The sequence below is a fragment of the Vigna unguiculata genome, chromosome 6 (assembly GCF_037176805.1).
Source record: "Vigna unguiculata cultivar grain cowpea cultivar isolate G323 ecotype 2 chromosome 6, ASM3717680v1, whole genome shotgun sequence".
Lineage (NCBI taxonomy): Eukaryota > Viridiplantae > Streptophyta > Magnoliopsida > Fabales > Fabaceae > Vigna > Vigna unguiculata.
The window spans coordinates 5,597,127-5,619,540 of NC_140797.1; the positions used below are offsets into that span (position 1 = coordinate 5,597,127).

General features: G+C 32.0%; 2 protein-coding genes across 3 annotated transcripts; both read right to left on the reverse strand.

The window, feature by feature from the left end:
* Nucleotides 1-1,842: 1,842 nt before the first annotated feature.
* LOC114186920 (uncharacterized) lies at nt 1,843-11,721 on the reverse strand. Of its 2 annotated transcripts, none has more exons than XM_028074998.2 (15): nt 11,331-11,721; nt 10,778-11,241; nt 9,180-10,259; nt 9,027-9,098; nt 8,799-8,879; nt 8,593-8,633; nt 8,404-8,491; nt 8,198-8,326; nt 6,387-6,578; nt 6,207-6,286; nt 6,037-6,106; nt 5,848-5,949; nt 3,321-3,426; nt 3,044-3,131; nt 1,843-2,370 (listed from the first exon to the last, which is right to left on the reverse strand). In XM_028074998.2, exons 1-15 carry the CDS (start codon nt 11,650-11,652, stop codon nt 2,163-2,165), a joined length of 3,123 nt encoding a protein of 1,040 aa, XP_027930799.2. In that variant the 5' UTR covers nt 11,653-11,721; the 3' UTR covers nt 1,843-2,162. The 2 variants fall into 2 exon arrangements, with proteins under 2 accessions (XP_027930799.2, XP_085530386.1); XM_085674260.1 differs by having other exon boundaries at nt 2,265-2,404.
* Nucleotides 11,722-15,299: 3,578 nt separating this feature from the next.
* LOC146885432 (uncharacterized) lies at nt 15,300-17,630 on the reverse strand. The gene is made up of 5 exons (XM_085674924.1): nt 17,174-17,630; nt 16,595-17,065; nt 15,917-16,306; nt 15,735-15,871; nt 15,300-15,320 (listed from the first exon to the last, which is right to left on the reverse strand). The coding sequence occupies exons 1-5, from the start codon at nt 17,628-17,630 to the stop codon at nt 15,300-15,302; spliced, it is 1,476 nt and encodes a 491-aa protein (XP_085531050.1).
* Nucleotides 17,631-22,414: the final 4,784 nt, after the last annotated feature.

Consider the following 22,414-nt stretch of genomic DNA (forward strand, 5'->3'; position numbering starts at 1 on the left):
AGTATTCTACATGATAAAAATAAACAACAAATAAAAATATTAAAAAATTATCAAATATGTGTCTTATAAACAATTTGAGAGATTATTGAATGAAATCTCACAAAGAAAAACAAATATATAATTAAGGGTGTGATAAGATGAAAAATACGTTAGAGATCTAAGAAAGTTTTTCCAATATCAACATAGTCAATGGTTGAGAAATAACGAATTTTTTTTAACAAAACAAAAAAGTTCTTCAAACGAAACAAAAATTAATAATAATAGACTAAAAAAGATAATTTTTTTTATATTACTTAGTGAATGAAAAGGTTTATGCTATTAAACACTTAAATTGAGAGTGTTAAACATTTTCATATGAAAGGAAAATATACAACAAATAAAAAATATTAAAAAAGAATACAAATATTCAAATGTGAGACATAAAAAATACTTAATTAACATACATCAATTGAATCTAATTGTATAAGGATTATAATATGATGAAAAATATATTAGAGATGTCAAATGAATTTCATGAAAAACAAACAATTAGAAGAATTAGAAAATAAAAAATGTATAGTAATATATATATATATATATATATATATATATATATATATATATATATATATATATATAAGGTTACTAAATTGAGTGAATATTTTAATAATTTAAGCAAGGATGGGGATATGGCAGAGATGGGTATTATGACGGGGATAGGGACAGAGACGAGATATCCATCCCCATACTAATTGAAATAGTCGAGGATTCTCTATACTCTTACCTATATTTAATCAATGCGAGAATTTTCTGTCAAAACGAGAACGACTTCGAACAATACCCAAATAAACGAGTTTATTTACCATCTCTGATCCCAAGTGTATCTTGGTAGAATAAGGAAAAAGGTTTGTTTCAAGAAATTGGTTGACCATCATAAAAAAACACGGAAAAGATTGTTAGCAAAACTAAAAACCAACGATCTTTTTATGTTATCCATATTATATATAATATATTCAAATTTCTTCTCTCCATGGATTATCAAAGTAATAAAAATCGTAAAAGCTTTAGTTGTTTTCCTATAAACTTGAAGACAAAAACTGTTCTATGAACAAATTAATTAATTAAATTAAGGTAAATGTAAGATCTTTCAAAATCAGCTTTTATATCTACAAATTGAAATATTACTTGTTTTAACATCTAAAAATTTATGATTCATAGTTGTATCAGTGGCCATTTTTATATATTTTTTCTTTCTATAGAAGATTTTTTTTTTTTCATTTAATTTTTAGATGAAAGAAAAAATTGACAATTCATGCATTTATTTCATTTTGTTTACATGGCTAAATTATAAACTCAATTACTGAACATTTTAATATTTAAGAAACAATATTTGCGAAAATCATCTCCGCATATAAATTGATTACTTAGGAAGCAGGTTCTTAAATTGATAACTAAATCATATTTACTTTATCTTATTTTACATTTCAATATTATATTATATAATAAATAAAATTATTACTTTAAGTATTAGGTTCTCAAATTATTTAAAAATTCTAATTCGGTTTTCAAACTTAAAAGGACTATAATGCTTCATAAATTTGAATATTTTTATTAGTTAAATTTAATCTATTAAATATTCAAAAATTTTAAATTAATATTAAATGATATTACGATTAATATAAAATAAAAAATAACTTTTACTACTATAAACAACAAAAGATATTCAACTTAAAATAACCACAATAACATGACTTTATATGAACACGGACACAAATTAAAAATAAAGAAAAGAAAAACAAACTAAACTAACCAGCTATCATATTATCCAACTTATAAAATAATTAAACAATGAAACTCAATAACTTTGGAACTTAATTAAATTAGAAAACTTATTGCTGGATCATTGATCTTATACAGAAAATTGAATTAATATCTGAAATTACCCTATTGTATCCTTTTTACTCAAATAAAAAGGTTACAAAATCAAAGACCGAATTATAGATTTATTTTAAGCAGTTTTCTTAATCATAAAATAAAAACATTGCTTGTCCGCTTTCATCACTTGTGATGAACTCTAAATTTCGGACCCTAAACCGAATTCAACAAAAGCATTAACCTATTGCAGCACTATCCAGTGGATGATATACAACGAATTTTCCGTGTGCTGAATGCAAGTGTAAACCCTAATTTCCAATCATCTGGTTTTGGAGGAAGCCTGAAAGAACTGCATGGGAAATACATCTACAGAGCTTTATAATTCTTGAATATCCAACTCTCACACGCTCTGTGGCACTTCTGATTTCATGTGCAAGAGATGCAGGCAGAGACTTCTGTTCCGCACCAGAAGGTTCAAATATTTGAGAGGGAACCACCCCGGAAGGATAGACCCCACTGCCCAGAAACCATTTTTCAAATCAATCGCCGTCTTTAATTGCAAATGCCAAGATATTTAACCAAAAACCGAAAAACAAAAATGTAGAAATAATAATATTAATAATAATAACTAAAATAAAAAATAAAAAAATAATTCTTATCAATGAGCATCGTCATATCAAAACAAAAATTAAATTTCTGCCAAAAAATAAAAAATGATAGTGATCAGAATGCTTATAATTTATCTAACAAAAATCCAAAATACAGTAAAACCTTTTAAATGTGGAACTTACTGGTCTAAAATTTGTCCGCAGTATGATCATAACCTGATAGTGATTACCGGGTAGGTCCAACAATAACACTAGAAAAATTCTAATTATTTCTAATAATAATTTGAATTTTGGATGTGTTTAAAATTTTTTAACAAAAAGGTCCAAAATACCTCAAATTGGTGGTAGGTGGTTTGTGAATATTCGCGTTCTGGGCCTATTAATTTATATTTTATAAGATATAATATAGTTTTAAATATTTTATATGATACTTTATAGCGAATACGTTTTCTCCTCTCCTTACACACCGACTTCGAAGAGAACCAACCAGGGTAAATTTGCAGATGCATATAAAACTCCGAACAAGAAAGGACCAACTCTCAGCAAATTAAAATTAAAACAAAAAGGAAGCAAAAGTTTACCATTTTAAGCACGTTATATCAAATATGGCTTTCACCTTCCTCCCACTATGGAAATCAATGAAAGACAGCTGCAAATCAAGCCTCTGAACTGCAAAACCAGAGCATGAATGGAAGTGAAAATGCAGTTTCTCCTCATCAAAATTTTTCAATGAAAATGCAAGGTACCATCAATGAATATCGGAAGATTATTTTGTATATAATGGAGGATTCAATTCAAAGCTGAAATGAGAATTGAATTCACAGAAGTAATATTTCAGAGTATGGAAAACTTGTTTACCTGAATGAGAATAGAACTTTGCGTCGACCAAATTTCTAATTTCTATCCGAGCTAATTGAACCTCTTCAACCACATCTAGCAAATTACTTAGCAGTGAGCTTGTTATCTGCATCGATTAGCAGGTCAGCTACAAAGCTTGTTGGAAATCATTTGCTACATTTTAATACTTGAAACCTATTAAGATGTAGGAAGAACACTCTAGCTCATATGTACCACGAAAAGCCTAGTCCTTATAAACTCCGCTTTTGGTTCCAAGTCTCTCTATAATTACGTCTCTTCAGCGCGAGTCTCGTCAATTAAGCAAACATTGCCTATTGGATCATATATGTTCAACCTTAGTTTGTTTTTATTTCGTCACTTTCGTTAATCATTTTTCCTAACGAACCTAGGTAATTTTTTAGTAATAAATTGTTTTGACATTCTCTCCACGTTTAAAGGACTCTCAAGAGAAATTCATAATTAGTTTGGTGCTTAGTTTAATTAAATTTAATGCACTAATGTCCCCGGGTATGTGTCTTCCCTGTTTCAATCAGTTCTAACCTCACAAGGAATTCTACATCAAGTTAATTTATCAAGCAGCAAAACTTGCACTCATGCAACAAAATTGGCACATCTATGCAAGTTTTCGAAATTGTCCTGAGTGCTGGAAAAGTTGCACGACTTTGACATTGATAGAGAAACAGAGCCCATCACTCTGCAGTCCAACACATACTTATGAGAGGTTCATGCAGAAGTTATTGAAGAGCTCAATTGAAGGAATGACGAAAGGCCTAGAAGAGTCAACAAAACGGCCTTAAATTTAGCTGATTTTACCATTTAAATTAATCAAATGATGTGTTATCTTTTAAAATCTTGTCAGATATAGTGAGAATACTCGAATAATTGTGGTTTGTAATTCTGTTATATATTCCTTTGCACTAAAGGTGCATGGCAGAAAAAAAGAAATTAGTCTCTCTCTTTGTCTCTTTCTTCTAAGGAGGACCTTGACCTCAGAACAAGGAAACTTTTATCTATCATTTCATACGTTCATTGAGAGCACGCCATGACAGACCACAATACCCGATCCAAGACCGCATCAGACCGAATGGAAGAGGCCATACAATGTTTAACGCAACATCAGACAGAGCTGAGTGCCAATCACGACGGCCTTAATGCAAAGATGGATATGATTTTGCAACAACTTGCTACCCTGGGGACCAAATCAGAGCCATCATATGAGACAATTCATACTCAGGACAAAACGGGACCTCTCACATCCCATATGAAGCTTGAGGTTCCTCGCTTTAATGGGCAAGGGCAAGATGCCATGAGCTGGATATTCAAGATATCCCAATTTTTTTATTACCATGCGACTCCAGAGGCAGATCGCATCAAGGTAGCATCATTTTACATGGAAGGTCCTGCTCTCAGCTGGTATCAATGGATATATCACAATGGCATGATTGTTACGTGCCAAGTTCTGCTGCAAGCATTGGAAACTCATTTTGCCCCATCTTATTATGATGATCCTCAAGGTGCCCTCTTCAAACTGACACAGAAGGGTACATCAGATTATCTTAACAAGTTTGAAAGGTTAGCAGCTGAGTCCGGATCTCAGGCATCGCAACCTCATTCAATGATACAAACAGCTGCTCTAGCAAGATTACAAGACAAGTTGATGGAACAAAAGCATCAACGCAAGGCTAAACAGAGCTTGTTTGTACCTACAAGTGCTCCCCCTCTATTGCCAATACCCACGAAAACAAATTATAAGAAGCTCACCCACGAAGAGATGCTAGTTCATCGTGTGCGATGAAACATTCAGCCCAAGTCATAAGTGTAAGGGGCGATTCTTTTTATTAGTAGTGCGGACAGGGGAGGACATGGGTGATTCTTTTTATTAGCCTAAATTCTAATGTATGCAATCGTCCCATACTTCATGCTTCTTTGTGAGGCTGTTGGGTCCTGGAATCAATAGCACCTACCCTATCTATGGTCAGCTCTCTGTCATCTACAATGTTGCTTGTGTCTTAGATTCCAATAATCCCTTTCCCCACGGAAAAACACCTTGTCATCAAGGTGGTAAGCTACAAAAAGTGTATCCCAATGTTCCCAAGTGATGTCCTCAAGAGAAACCACACCACTTAATCAGGACCATCTATTTAGGAGGAACAAAAATGAAGTCAAGCTTGGTGGCCAAGAGTGAAAGTGGACCAACAACCAGTTTTTCATAAGAAAAACAAGAAGCAATTCTAGAGGTGGAGGAAGGAGGCCATAGTGAGGCTTTTAAGCAAGGACCATTGAAACATGAGTGAACTTTGGCGCTCTCAGGAAGGGCCTCTCCACCAATAACTGTTATACTGGGCCATTCCATTTTAAATTGTGGCTCAGTCAACAATACAATGGCTTATACATGATCCATAGCATTGTTTTAAGTTTCTTGGTCCATGATCAAGTGCATATCCATAATCAAAGAAAATATGAAATAAAAAATAACAATAACTTGCTAAAAGAAAATTATCATATTCATAAGAAATAAAGTATCTACCTGTATTTCTCGTGCCATACTGCTTGAGTCAGTGAACTTCTTAGAGGTATGTGGATTTAAGACAAACACAAATGCAGAAAAAGATTCCAAGTTTGGGAAGGTCTGAAAAATAGAGACACCATATTAGAAAAGAGAAAGGTATGAATATTGAATGCTGTAATAAAACAGAATAATTGTTAATTAACTTACCTTCCCAATATTCACATCATTCAAGCTAGTTGATATTATTATGCTAGAGTGACCAGTATTTACAGTGACCCTGCATTCCATCAAAATAAGTTGGAACTTTCATATTTAGTCATCATAAAAGATACACTTCAGCTTCAACCACAGAAAGAAATGGAGCAAAATTAACTAACCTTTGGGTTACATAACCACAATAGTTGAGACAAACTTTGTGACAGTCATCCCTGCGCTCAAAATCTTCAATTTCCCACAACTGGGAAACAAAAAAGTAGAAGAAAATGGATGTTTAGCATTATTAAAAAAGTATATATTATATATGGTATGAGGACAAAACATATTTAAAGTCACACGACCTTCAAATTCTGGCGTATAGACTTGCAAGGCATTCTCTTCTGCAAATAACCAGAAACAGCTTTCACGGTGTCAGTAAAGCTTTGGTCTCCTTCCATCTTGCAGTGACTCTGTAAGAATTCACTTAAAGATTTTGCTTTTGATTCCAAAGATTCAAGTTCCTGCTTCTTTTCCAATACCTTTTTGCAAGAAACCTAGCAATGAACAATAAAATATTGCCAATTAAAATGCAATGGAACAGCACAACAGGTTGATCCTTTCATGATCAAGTGACACCATCAAACTATAAACAAGAGTTTGGAACAAATGCAAATGAAAATATATCATGCATTCTACAGAATATTGGTTGATCAGAACAGAATTGGTTTATTATTATGATTATTGCAAGGTTAATGATGGCTGTATATTTAAAATATCAAAACTTAAAGCATAAATTGTTATAATGTTTTGAGAGACTTTAAACTCTGGCCAGCCACCATTTGTAATACAAATCATTTACATTTTGTTACATATCAAGAGGATAACAAGTCTTCGAAACAAGCAAAAAACAGAAGTTACAGCTCTTGGAGATTGTATTGGTTTCTCCCAGAACCAAAAGGAGAAGAAATGTTCAATATACAGTTACTAACGAAACTCTGCAGAGAGTTTCTTTTGATTTGAAGTTCCAAATTTAGCTTTTAAGACCAATTCTAAACGAAGTTTAAATACATCTCTACCTATTTACAACACAAAAGTTTGACAGCTTAAAAAACAGAGGAGATTGTATTGGTTTCTCCCAGAACCAAAAGGAGGAGAAATGTTCAATATACAGTTACTAACCAAACTCTGCAGAGAGTTTGTTTTGATTTGAAGTTCCAAATTTAGCTTTTAAGACCAATGCTAAACAAAGCTTAAATACATTTCTACCTATTTACAACACAACAGTGAAAATTAGGTTACACACTAAAGTTTGACAGCTTAAAAAACAGAGGAGATTAATGCATACAAAAAAAGAGACTGTGTGTAGCTTTCAAAAATTGAGAGTGAACCAGTATAAAAGGGTTGTGTGATCTTTTCTCTATCTTTACTATTCTTTCATGAATCTTTAAATGGAAAATTGTGATATAGCATTGGATCAACATATTTCAGGAAATAGTGGAAGTTTCTTTCTTTTCCAAAAGGTGATCTTAGGGAAAAATAATTAGACTCTGTTTGGATTAATTTCTCCATAAGGACTTCCAAAAAAGAACAATAAGAAGAAAAACATGAAATTGACTTCTCCACAAGTTAAAATTAGTTTATACATTAGCTACCAGTAAAAACTCTCTCACAGAGCTTCTTCAAAATTCTCCAAACTTCTATTTTTAACTTATGAATGAACTAATTTTAACTTCTGGAGAAGTTAATTTCGTTTTTTTCTTCATATTTTTCTCTCTTAAAAGCCCTACTAAAGAAGCCCATCCAAACAGGCCATTAAATATTTATGATCACCCCACAAACTTAAATGCGATTTACATGCAATTTCCTTATTTAGTTAGTCTAGCATTAGTATAGATAAAGAGTTAGTACTTTGTCTTGCGGATAACATCACATCACAATTCGTTATATAATTTTTGCATAGTATTTGTAAGTACAAACTTCAAACCACTAGCCTAAGCCCAACAAAATTTGCTTCAGAGAAACTCCCTCAAACAGAATAGTTCTCACTTGAATTGCTTTTAGGTAATTTGAGGAACCTTCCCACAAAAAAACTATACAATTGTATTCCTCCTCCCTCAACCTCATTCCCAGTTCCAGGTCAATTTAAATAAATACTTCATACAAACAGTTATACCTGAGATTTTCCCTTGGAAAAACTATCATTCGCTTGACTGTCCACTGCCCCACGTTTAAATGATGGGATGAAATTTAATTTTATCATCTCACACTCTTGAAGCCCAGAACTAATCTGTTGTCCCTTTTCCTGTTTACAACGGCAGTTCATATCACCAACTGTGGGCAATGATAAATGCTAACATGTTTTCAAGTAAGATAGAGTACCAGTAATTTGTCATGCTTAATATGCAATAATTGTAATTTTGCCTTCTCATATGCTATACTATGCAGCAATATTCTTGTTTCAGCAACTCTGCAAAAGATTTCTCCAAGTTCACATCACCAAGCGATCATATTCAAAACAGTTCCATAACCATACAGATATGTATTACTTAGTCAGACGCATAAGCATACCTCTTGTGTCTATGAATGTTTAAACGATCGGTTATTTTATGCTGGGAAAAAAACAAGAACCATGTCATGTCATGTGAGTAAACAGATGCCAGGCTTAAACTGTCTTTAGAAGAAGTAACATGTTCTAATTACTGTAAAATGTAAGTTTGCTATGTTATAATAAACCGAAAAAAGTATATTAAATTTCATTATCTATTTTAACAGACCTGAGATTGAATTTCAGAACAAACAATCTCTGTCTTCTTAACTTTCTGCAGATGAACCAAAATATCTTCCAACCTGCCAATCTAAATATTGACGGGCTTAAAGTTATTCATATAAATAGCTATGAGATGTTTAAGAGAACAATCAAAACTAAAGACTAAGCAACAATATCCATATTTTCAGTTGAATACTATCATTTTCTAAGTCAACACCCACAAATTAGAACATACCAATCTCAAATTTAGCTTATCAACTGAAGGAGGTAGCAGGTGAGTTGTTCTGTCTAAGAATTTTTTAAGAAACTGCAAGGTAATGTGAAAAGCTTAGTGTCCCATCTAACCAATTGAAACTATATACAATACAACATAAAACAGTAACCGTACTAGATCCCCATCATTCGAAGTCTGATTTCCAAGCATCACTCTTTCCCTTCTCATAGAACCTGTTTGCTCCAAAACTAACTGTAGATCACCACTCGCATTTGAATGAGCCTCTGGTGTTCTGTCAATCCTCCCTATTTTATCTATTTTGTCTTCATTTCTGAGTATCTGGACACCTTTTCTTTTCTTCCCAGAAGAATTCCCAATACCAGATTTGGTAAGAGGGCTCTGAGCTACATTGAGTACTGAATGGGGGTTGTTATCAGGACCATGACCATCAACAGTAACCTTGGGAGGCACGTCTTGCGGCAAGCACAACTGAGGTGTTACTTGGTGGATAGGAGAACTTGGGACTAGAATTTCATTTTTCCCTGACCTATCTGCCAGGTCCACATCTCCCACCATCCTTAAATGAGTCAACTGTGAGGAAGAAGCTGAAATTGGATTTAAGTCTCCGTCATCCATTTTGGTGTCCACAATATCTTCATTTTGACTTAACTTGGAAATATTTTTTAAGGACTGAATTCCACGATCATTGCAATAAGCCAAACCTTTATACGTGTTACTAGTTGGAGTTGAACTAAACAGTTTTTCCCCTAAATGAATTTGGCAACTTTCTTCTTGCTTGTATTCTTGATTTTTTTCATTTGACAAAAGAAATCCAGGAGAGTATTTTGATAATCTAGCTTTCAATATGTCCATTCCTTTCTTGAGACTCGACATGGCAAGAGGCTCGATAGTAACCATCTTTGCAATGCTTCTATGCGCAGAAGAAGTTGCACAATGTGTGACACTTACCTCTGGACCATGTAAAGCAGATTGCTCTAAACGTGGAGTTATGTTTCCAGCATGTGCGGATGAAACAGGGGACCTCGTAAATGATTGTTTTCTTCCAGACAACAACAACAGCGTAGACTCATATATTGGATTTCGGTCTACTTTATGAGACTTACAATTTGAATCCAACACCATTCCTTTGTGTTCACCCACCCTCGGTGATGTTTCACTATTGGCATTCTCAAAGTCCAGTTGTCTACAAATTGACAAAATCTCAGTTGCATCTTTAGTAGACTCCTTAATTTCCTAGAAAAAACAAACAACGGACAACATGAATTAATCTTGCACATAACCCGAGAATTGCAATAGGAGGTATAAGGATAACCACTAAAGTGTCATCACAAATAAACCATGCATACCTACAACTTGATACTATTAATCAAATCAAATGCATACAACATACACACAAAAAAGTGACACCGCATACTCATATGATTAAATTGAACAAAAATATTCATAAACATTTTTATAAGAAAAAAATTACCATCAAATAAAATTAGCTTATACATAAGCTGATATATCTCAAAAAACTTATTTTTAGTTCATGTATACGCTAACGTTAACTTATGAAATACTAGTTTTATTTACTTTTATTAGTTTCTTCACCTTACTTTATTCAATTAGTGGCTCATAGCACAAGCAGAAAGAGATGTCCATCATTTTGGTGTCTGTAAAACACCCGAGAGATTAATCTCTGATTCGACGGGAATAAAAAAGAACTCCTAAACTATAAATGCTAATTGAAACAAACAAGTAATGCTCACCTCCATTGCAGAATCAGAAGGTTGTTTCTGGTGGGATTGAATAAATGGAGGAGACGCAACCGAACCTTCCAAGCTGCGTTGCGGTGAGTTATTGTGTGCTCCCTGAACCAATATTGCAGCACCAAACGCAGGAGAGGGTAGTATGTCGTATTCAGAACCCCTCTGCTGCTCTCCTTCGATGCTCATGTCATTGGAGTCTTTGCCTGCGCTATGTGCGTCGAGCACCACTCCACACAACTTGGGCTCCGTGAGCTCCATGTAACTTCCTCGAGAGTGAGAGTTCGGCGTCGTGACGTCGAACTGGAGTGTCTTGATGTCGCCAGAGTCCGACCGAGCGAGACTCCTGTAATGCATCGAGAACGCCGTCGAGTCCATCGTCACGTCGTCCGAGACGCCGGAGTCCGACAACCGCTCCGGCCTGATAAAATGCGCGGACACTGGACCACGAAAGTCGTCATCGTCGTCTGCGTACATCATGAGCAACAAATTAATAATAAACTACGGAGAGGGTAAGAAAATTCCGCGAAAGAGAAAGGAAAGAATCTAGGCGCACCGTCGCCTTCGTCTGCGGTGCTGCTGTCGCCGGGATAAGGAGAGCCAATTGGACGGAGGAAGGAGTTTCCGTCCTCCGCTTCCTCGTGAAGTTGCGGCTGTTCTTTGTCGTCGTCGTCGCTGTCGGAGGCGAGGTCGCGGAAAAACCCTACGATGGAGGGATCGGAAGGGGCTTCGGAGGGAGATGAGGAATCATCGTCACGGCGGAATACGTGGACGGAAGTGATTTCGTTGTCGGCGAAGCTCACGCGCCGCAACCTCTTCTTCTTCAGCGCGACGGTGGTTTCGTCTTCGCTTTGGGCGTTGTTCTTAGGAAGCTCCATTTTAGCGAGTTTGGATTAGTGAAGAGTTGGGGACGGAGGCCAAATCAGCATTGTGCGGGAAATGATACTTCTTTATTAGCCGTTTCAAATTCTACAACGGGATACATTTTGTATTTTTATGGCTGTGTTCTGATTTTTTTATTTTTTTTAAAAAAACTCTATTATTTGTTCTTAAAAAAATTTAATTGATTATTTTATTCTTTATTGAACGATAAAATAGCACTTATAAAATACTTTGTTTACTTTAATCCTCAAAAATATGAAATTATTATTTTTATTTTGATGCTTATTTTAAAATAAGTAAACAATGCTTTTTCGCAATCTAGAATTTATTTTAAGATATAATTGATATTAATGATTGTTGTTAGGCTTAATTACCATTTTGGTCTCCTAATTTGTTAGGTTGGTTCATTTTGGTCCCCTTATTATTTTTAGGTTCAATTTGGTCTTCTAATTCTTTAAAAAGTTCAATTTGGTCTCTGCCGTTAAGTCAACTTTAACATCGCCTCCGTACATGCCACGTGTCAGTGGAATTTTCAATTTTTTTAATTTTTTTTTAATTTTTAATTTTTTTTTAAATTAAACTGCCACGTGTCACCTTATGGTTGTGACACGTGTCAATTTGAGATTTTTTTATTTAAAAAATGTACTGCCACGTGGTAGGTCACGATTGTGCCACGTGTCAAGCTAACATTGGTTGTTTTCAATTTAGTCCCTCTATTTACAATTTTGATTCAATTTAGTCCCCCAATTTTTTAAAATGATTCAATTTTATCCTCTTCAATTTGATACCAAATTAATAATTAAGCTTAATTATAATTTATATATTCATGTTAAAATAATTTTTAACCATCTATACATCAAATCACTCCCTAAATACTCATGTTATTTTATTTGTTACATTTTTCACTTGTAATTTTTTACACTTGAAATTTTCTATACATGTAAAAATAATAATAATTTGAATAGTTAGATGGAGTAATTTAATCTATAAATATAATAAAAATTATTTTAATATGTATATATAAGTTGTAATTAAGCTTAATTACTAATTTGATATCAAATTAGAAAGGACAAAATTGAATCATTTTAAAAAATTGGGGGACTAAATTGAATCAAAATTGTAAATAGAGGACTAAATTGAAAACAACTAATGTTAGCTTGACACGTGGCACAATCGTGACTTGCCATGTGGCAATACATTTTTTTAAATAAAAAAATCTCAAAATGAAACGTGTCACAACCATAAGGTGACACGTGGCAGTTTAATTTTTTTTTTTAAATTAAAAAAAAATTGAAAAATTCACAAAATGACATGTGGCATGTACGGAGACGATGTTAAAGTTGACTTAACGGCAGAACCAAATTGAACCTTTTAAAGAATTAGAGGACCAAATTGAACCTAAAAATAATAAGGGGACCAAAATGAATCAACCCAACAAATTAGGGGACCAAAATAATAATTAAGCCATTGTTGTTATTACAAGGTTGTTCTTTAGAAAATAACTAGTTTTTTTACCTGTGCAATGCACGAGATTATTTTTAATATTGATTATAAAATATAAAATTATTAAAAAAATGTTAACAATTTATTATAAATAACTATATTGTCATATAACAAAGTTCAATGACCATAATTGATCAAGTACACAATTATATTGTCATATAACAAAGTTCAATGACCATAATTGATCAACATTACAAAATTATGCTTAATCTAATCACAACAACAACCATTAACGAAGACTTCAACATTTGATTCGATGAAATCATTATCTGCTTGAAAGACAATAATATCTCCTTCTTTTAATTCATTTTCAGAACAAAATTGCCTCCAATCTTGACCTATCTTTGTTGAACTTCGTTGTTTGTTCGATATTAGTATTTTGCAATTCACTATAGTTTTAGGCCCTATAAGAAAGACGTCTTCTACCTTCACCTCCTGAATGAAGTTGGCAAACTTTGATGGCAAATCCTACATGATTCAAAAGTTTTTTGTTAGTATAAGTATTTCAATTTAATTATAGTAATAAGCATAAGAAGAAATTAGAAGGAATATACCAAGTGACTTGCTTTGCTTTGATACTTTGTCAATTTCACTGAAAATATAGATCTTGTATTTTGATGAGTAATACGGTGCATAAATGTTATTAAACTTCTTGTTGTACATCCACCTTTAAACATTGTTAGGTGAAATAAAGAATTTCCCAAATACTGAAACTGGATGTGAGAATCACTTTGAATTTGATACAAATTTCTCATATTAAACCAACCTTCAGTGATCCTTGGGTTATCTGAATCCATGTTATAGGTAATTGTTGTGCTCTTACCATTTATATCTACCAAGTGCCACTATGGGCCTAATTCGTGTGCATAACCAACAGCAAAGTGTCGATCGACAAATAAAAATGGCTACAAAATAATGAGGACACTAAATTATTTTCAAACAATAAAGACATTATCAATCTTTTTTCTGCAAGAACAGAAACATAAACAAAACATATATAAGTTATGAACATACTTATATATAACTTATTTTAAAATTATAATTACAAAATCTGATATTCTAAACAAATAATAAATTAGAAGGGTAAAATATATTATATATAAACAAATGTTCATAAAAATAAAATCCAGAATTAATAATTCTTTACAAAAATAAATAAAAAAATGAAATAAAGTAAAAATTCAGAAGATTGAAATAAAGAAACTATGAATCTTATATATATATATATATATATATATATATATATATATATATATATATATATATATGAAAGTGCAGTACATACGGTAAATGAACGTTAGTAGATTTGATTGTGTTCCTCTGTAATACTACTAAAGTGGGGATCATGATGATACAATTAGAAGATAGAACACAGCGAACCAGACATAGAATAGAACATCTCAATGCATGCTATTAGATCTAAATTTGTATTTGTGTTAAAATTGAAGACATACCTGAGAGAATATGTAGATGGTGTTGAACTTCCAAAGTATTGTTCTCTGATCTTGGATTTGCTCCATTTCCATTTTTGTAATTACAGAGAAATGGAGGTTGAAATGTAGTGTTGAGTGAAGGATGTGAATCAAATGGTAAAGTGAAAGTTGTGAATGGAATGGGAAAGTTTAAGTCAGAATAGAAAACATTATCACGTGCAAACAGTGACAACAAATTTAAAATTGTTATTGTTCACTGACACAAAAAGTAACAGAAAAAATAAAGTATAGAAGTTACAGCAAAAGTAACAGCAAAATTATAGAATTCTGATTCTTTAATATTTAGACAATTAAAGAAATGAAATGCAATTATGTAAATTTAAATGAATGTTATTTTTTCAGTAACACCCAAGCACATGTATTTAGACATTTATTGTTGACAATACAGTAAAGCAACAAATAACAATTGAAAAAGAACATATATATATATATATATATATATATATATATATATATAACGAATACTAGAAACAATAGTGTATTAATATATAAGTAGCATTACTGGAATCCAATGAAGTAGATCCTAGAAAACAAAAGAATATTTAATGCAGCTATCAAAACATGTATCAATCATTATATATTATACATTACTAATCTGCATGAACTGTAATGTGCACCAAAATTTGTATATGGACCCAAAAAATCAGTTAATCTACACTAATTGTAATCTGCAAGGTAAAAATGAAATACAGTTAAATGTACAATAATTGAAAAATTTTAAGAATGTTGTTAAAGTAATTTTTATACCTTTATCAAAGATTTTCAAATATTTCTTTATAAACCACATTTGTAGTTATAGTGGTTACTTTTCCATCTTCATCCAGAATTAAGATTTTTAGTCCTTCCTTTGATGTCACTCTAGAAATTGTTACGTACAATTGTCCATGAGTAAAAACTGGGCGAGGAAGATAAAGTCCAACTTTAGAAAGAGTTTGACCTTGACTTTTGTTTATTGTCATCGCAAAGCATAAGGATATTGGAAATTGCCTCCTTTGAAATTTGAACGGGATGCTGGAATCAGAAGGTGTCAAGTTCATTCTTGGTATGAAAATTTTGTCACCAACATTTTTGCTTGTTATTACCGTAGCAGAGATAACATTCTTTCCCAAATCATTAACTTGCAACCTTGTACCATTGCACAGACCATTTGCTTGATCAATGTTTCTTAAAAGCATAATTAGTACGCCAACTTTCAATTTAATCCTATGATTTAGAATTCCTGAACATTTAATATCTATTAGAAACTCTTGAGTAAACCACTCACCTTGAATTTCTTGATCATTATCAGATTGGCAAGGACTGTCTGAACTTAAATAAACTTGTTCTCCACCAGGAATCAAAGATAAAATGAAGTCATTTACTTGTTCAACACTATCAATTGTAGGGCAAAATATAGCACCATCATCAAAGAATCCAAGAGTCATGATATTTTCAATTAGACCACCATAAACAAATTTGACTAAAGAAAGTAAAGGTGTTTTACTTTCCTGAATTAGAAGATCTGTTGGTATTGAAAGGTTTGCTTCACCACTTTCATTCAAATTCATATTTCCATCTCCAATTTTAAGAATCCAATCAGCAAATTCTTTTATATCTTTTGCACTTTCATTTGAAGCAGCAGTCTTTAACCTCATGTTTTGTGATAGCTTAAGAACTGTGCAATATTGTCACAAATCAGAATAGTTAATTGATGAGTTCACAATATCATACCTTGATCCTTTTCTTACTACTAGCAAGATTTGTCTAAAATCATCGCCCAAGACCACCACCTTTCCACCAAATGGTTTGTCAGCATTATGTTGATGCGTAGCTCTCATAATGTCTCTCAATGTTCTATCAAAAGCTTGAAAGCATAACTTATTCATCATAGGAGCTTCATCTCATATTATAAGTTTTGCTTCCATCAATAGTTTAGCACGAAGACTTCCTTGATTGATGTTACAGGTTGATTCATCATTGATTGCTAATGGTATGCAAAAAGTAGAATGAGCAGTTTTTCCTCCAGGAAGCAATAAAGATGCAATGCCACTTGAAGCTACATTAAGGACAATCATTCCCTTTGCTCTAATAGCAGCTGACAAAAGTTTCCATAGATATGTTTTTCTAGTACCACCATAACCATATAAGAAAAAGAAATTCCCTACCTCTGAATTCACTACTATCATAATTTTGTTATAAATATGTAGTTGCTCATTAGTGACAGACTGCAATAGAGATTGATGTAGCTTCTCCATTTGTTCTTTATCATAATTCATTTCATCAACAATTAACCTGTTGTGAAATTTGAATGAATTTGAAAGATCAGGTTGAGGAAGACAACTATAATATGTTAAAGCTCGCCCATTTGAATTTAGAAGTTCTTGTACTTCTAGGAGACAAAGATTGTGTAAATCATGCTCTTCAATTTGAAAATCTACAAAATAGAACATGTAATTAATACATAATTATGGAAAAAATAGTGGAGATTAATTCAATTTAGTACCTAGTATGTTCAAGTCTTTTCTTTTTTGATATAGGATACCATCTGCAAGTAAAGTCCAAGTTGCATCCCAAACAACATTTGGCTTAAACATTGTATTCATGATTAACAAAGCAACAAATAACCTTCTAAGTTGATTTCCATATGCAAGATGGCTAGCCTCTTTAATGGCATCAATGAATTCTTTGTCATTTGCCAATAATCCTAATTCTTGGCAAGCCTCTTGGTGTGTGGAGAATGTTTTACCATTAATTGTCTTTATACTATCATGATCAATACAACCTTTTTGTTTTGTTAGTAAGATTCTCATGTAGTAGCATTCACCTGATCCTGGAGGAACATATGTTAGTCGACCAATACTATAACCTTGCTTTCTTGGTTTCCGTTGTTTTTGTTGAGACATCCAAACAAACTTTGTTGGAAATTTAGCATAGGTCAAGTTTCTGCCTTCCTCAAATTTTTTGTTAGCTTCAAACCAAGCTAGGAACATGGTGTTCATATTCTCATTCCTATGCAATACATCATCAATTCAATCATCATCTTTAAACAAAACTAGTTGTTGATCTTGTAAGTGAAAAGTTAAACGTTGAACAGCTGGCCATCTATGATGGATATCAAAGCCATAAATTCGCCAAACTGCTTCACATGCAGATAAATATCTACAATCATAGTATCTTTTTATCTCATCAACAATAAGCATTTCTGTAGATTCATTCTCTTTGTCTGTAATCTTAATTGTTGCTTTATCAGGACCTTTGTTGACATATTTGAACAAATACTTGATTGAGTTGGATTTGTTGCAATATTCTGTATTAACATGAGCCTGATAACGCATTAAGAGAAGAGGACTATACGACACCAAATTTGCATTACCTAATTTATGTCCATTTTTCAACACAAATAAACCATCATCTCTACGTCTATATACAGGATATCCATCTTCATCAATTGTAGTTGAATGTCTAAATTTTTTAGGAAAAAATTTAGAACACCGACCTTTTTTCATACATGGCGAGTTGAATCTAGCGGCTCCGCAAGGACCATGTATCATATATGTTTGAACAACCTTTGAAAGTTTAGGATAGAGATCTGGATGAGGAAGTTCAGCAGAGATGACTTGATTTATATGCTTTGCATTTTCTAACTTGTTTGAGTCACTCAACCATAATAATATATGAGCATGTGGCAGACCTCTCTTCTGAAATTCAACTGTATACATACCTAAATTTGGAACATAATTATTAGAGAAAACAATTTCCAGTAAGAAAAATAAATTAAGAAAAGTAGTATGGTATACCTGCATTGACTTTGCCGAAGAAATTATTCTTCTTGAAATCTGTCATCATTTGGTCTAATTTCTAAAAACTCTACAAACAATGTCTCTGAAGTAGTTAATCCTCTTGATTTGACAAAATCAATAATTTCAGGCCAAGTTACATTACATGTGATTGTTATAAACAAATCTGGATAGCCATACCTCTTACAAATTGCCATAGCATCTTGGCAATTATTGAAGATGTATCTCATACCACCTGTAAATGAAGCTGGAAGAACAATACGCTTACCAATGGAAGAAGGATCAGTTTCACCTTTGTTAACAGCTTCTTGTAACCCATTCAGAATATTTGAACGAATGAGTTTTTGATTATTTCGTATAAATAAAACCTTTGGGCTTCAATCATAGTGTATGTATCCACTAAAAACTGTTGAAACAATCTACGTGAATTTACAACATTACCAAATTCAACCTTTCTATCTTGTATTCTGAAAGCAATGAATTCTCGTAAAGAAATGTGAATTCTCTTTCTACTTTGTCCATATTTTTGACAATCTCTAATTGGAATATCCTCTTGATAACCATCCTCTCCATATGGGAAAATCAAAGGATATTGAAGAGGAATGAAACATGTGTGTGTTTCATGTAGTCTTGTTAACTGACCAGAAACTTTCTTGACAATGATGTCCCTTCCTACATCTAAGGTGCTCAAATCACCAACAATCAATGTTGCGAATTCATCTACTACTGGTGTATTGTATACTCTAGGATCCTTAAAGCAATGTCTAAATAACCTCAATCCAAAATCTGATTGTTCATCATCATGTATAAAATCTCTTACTCTTCTGAATGTTTGAGCAAGTACATTGTGTTTGTCAATCATTTTCTTCAACTCTTCGATCAATGATTTATCAAATATGGATTGCTGACTATTAGACTTGTAAAATTAAAAATTAGACAATTATATGCGCAATGATTGCTAAAACATAAATAAACTATGTACACATACCCAAAGTGACTAACTCTGTTGGTTGTTTCATTTTCTGTGTCATAAATATATAGTTGTGCAAATTTTGGATTTGATCCTTTTTCAGGCAATAAACTTCCAATGCGATGGTAATTTTGACCACTAAGAATAAATTGAGGAGGACCCGATCCATTGTTGATTGAGGAATGGATCTTAGCACCAATGGATGTAAATGAGAACATGTTGTTGTAACTTCTTATGTAATGTAAGAAATGCTGGCTTGTAGTGTCTTCACCTTTGAACAACTTTTGAAGCAATTGTGGAGGTTTCTTCAACAATGGAAGTTGGACTTTTCCCTTTTGACAACAAAGAGAGAAATCAACTTGTTTTAATCTTTTGCATTTATCAGATCTTTCTTCGTACCACAATTGAGCTTGACAATAGGGACACTCAAGTGAACACTCCCCAACATCAACATTTCCAAAGTACATAAAAAACATATATGTCATTACTTAAATAACATTTATATTTATATCTATATAGTAATATAAAAACACTAAAAAGTATTGTTGCACCTTGAATTTCAGCTTTTGAATACAAATCAGAGGAGAAATGTCCAATTATGTTATCTGAAAGAAAAGGAAAAACCAATTTTACATAAAGAAACAATAAGTGTTTATTATTTAAAATGAACCATTATTGATTACCATCATTTACATCTTCGTCAGAATTATTGTCAAAATCCAATATCTTCGAAATAAATCTAATAGCCTGCTCCCGAGAAGGCCGACAGAATTGTACACCTTCAACATAAATTGAAATGAGTATTAGCAACCTGAACTAGTAAATTAAAGAAATTAAAGTAATGAAATGAATTTTGTTTATATTAGAAATTACCATGACTTTTGTTTTGTTGAACATAAAAAGGATTAACAACTTCAAAAAAAGCAGAACAATTTAGTGAAGCATGACTGGAGCTGCTACCCACAATTTCTTTATGTAACAGTTCTTGTGTATTAAACAGATTGGTTTTGCTTCTTCCAATATGACAATCAAATTGAATAATACCTGCAAGTACATCCATAAATTAATGAACTGAATTCTAAATTTATAAAAACAATAAATATTATTGATATATAAGATTTTGTAATTCTGTTCTTAATTTAATTTATCACTAAAATATAATTATACAGTTGAATAACTAAAATAACTTAAATTTGACTTTGAAAAACTAAAATTAATAAAAAGACTAAAATATCTTAAAGTATTGTGTTTGTACTTTTTCTATTAAGAGAAAAGCATAAAAAAATAAATATAATTTTGATTTGTACTTGTGTTGTTACTGTTGTTGTTGTGCAAAATTGGAGCATTGGTAGATCGAATGGAGGTAGAACCATGATATTCTACTCAGAGATGTAGTAATAGTAAAATTTAGTATGAAAGGAATTGAAATCAAGAAAAGATAATAATAGATATATAAATAATTAGTAATTAAAATTTTTTATCACCAATGGGATTGCTTTTTTCTGCCAACTTCTGATTCATAATAAGTTTCCTTCTTCTTCGTGCAACTTTCCCATTATTTTGGTCAAGTTCTGCAAAATGCAGTTAAACAAATGATTATGAAATGCATTTAAAGATGAAACAAATTGATTATGAAATGATGTCATCTAATATCCATGTGTGTTAATTGTATAATATGCATTAAAGATGAATAATGAGACTAATAAGTCTGTAGTGCTAGCATTTGTACTGAATTTGAATGAAATTTAAATTAAAATAACAAACTTACCACAATATGTCAACTCGGAAAGTCACTTTCTATTTGTAGATTGAATTCTTTTATTCTGCACGTGTCTATCTTCATTAAGAGATAAGTAGGTTTTGATAGTTGCATCTGGGGTAACATTTTCTTTCCTTACTAGTAGAATTGTTAAAAAGTCAAATGAGAACAGAATAGATAAAATTCATTTCATCTAAATTTCTTTAGTTTAGTAGGAAAAGCAATGTAACTATGCAACACAAATAATAAACATATTGAAAACTATCACAGTGTAAGTTATTACAAATTCCATATTTGTTTTAGTCCATTGAGTAAATTGATTTTGGTGCCTTTTTGATATCAATATTTGTGAAGGAAATTAAAAACAGATTGACAATAATGAATGCAGTAATAAATTTGTTGGATGAAATTTATAGTGAATGAAAAAATGATTACCACAATTTCTTAACTAAGAAAGAGGTGTAGTATTTGCAAAAAGGAAATGCTTCACTGTGACTGGATTTGTCCTCATTTGTAACTGCAATCAAAAGAACAAAAAAAAAAATAACATACATAAAGTAAGATTAGTATTTACATCTTTGTTTTTACATATGAGTGTGAATTTAATTGAATTGGATGAGAAACAAATGAAATGAGATAGAAAAAATGAAGAAAGTTTAAAATGCAATGTGAGAAACATAAATTTATTTAACCTGTGGACTTCATCAAGCTATTGGAAATATTTTGTGAGACAATGTTCTTCCTTTTTCTTCTTCCATTTGTTGAATCATTTGAATCCATTTTGTTGTGATAATGTTCAAAGTGTGCAGAAGTTATGCATTGTATTGTTGTATTATGGTGTTTTACAAATTCAGAACAGGTTGGAAATCAAATAAGATTAAGATTTAAAATTAATAATAGAAAAGTAATAACAAAACCAATTAACAATGCACTATGAAGAAAGTAAAGCAGAAAGCAAGTAGAAAGTTATTAATAGATGTAGGCACATTTTTAGTTTTCCACGCACATTCTTCTTGATTCAGGTACTGTCAGTACAAACTTTTGACACAAAAGAACAAACATTTCATTAATATGGAAATATCAGAACTGAACATATAACTCAAAATTGATGATTTGCAGACAATGCAAAGCTTCATTTCAGAATGTGCATCTGTGCTATATGTCCTTTTTTGGCAAGCACAAAAGTACTATGGTTTGTAATAGTCAACCCTTAAAGTAGACATTTATTTCTACATTGAGTGTAACACGCAACTACTA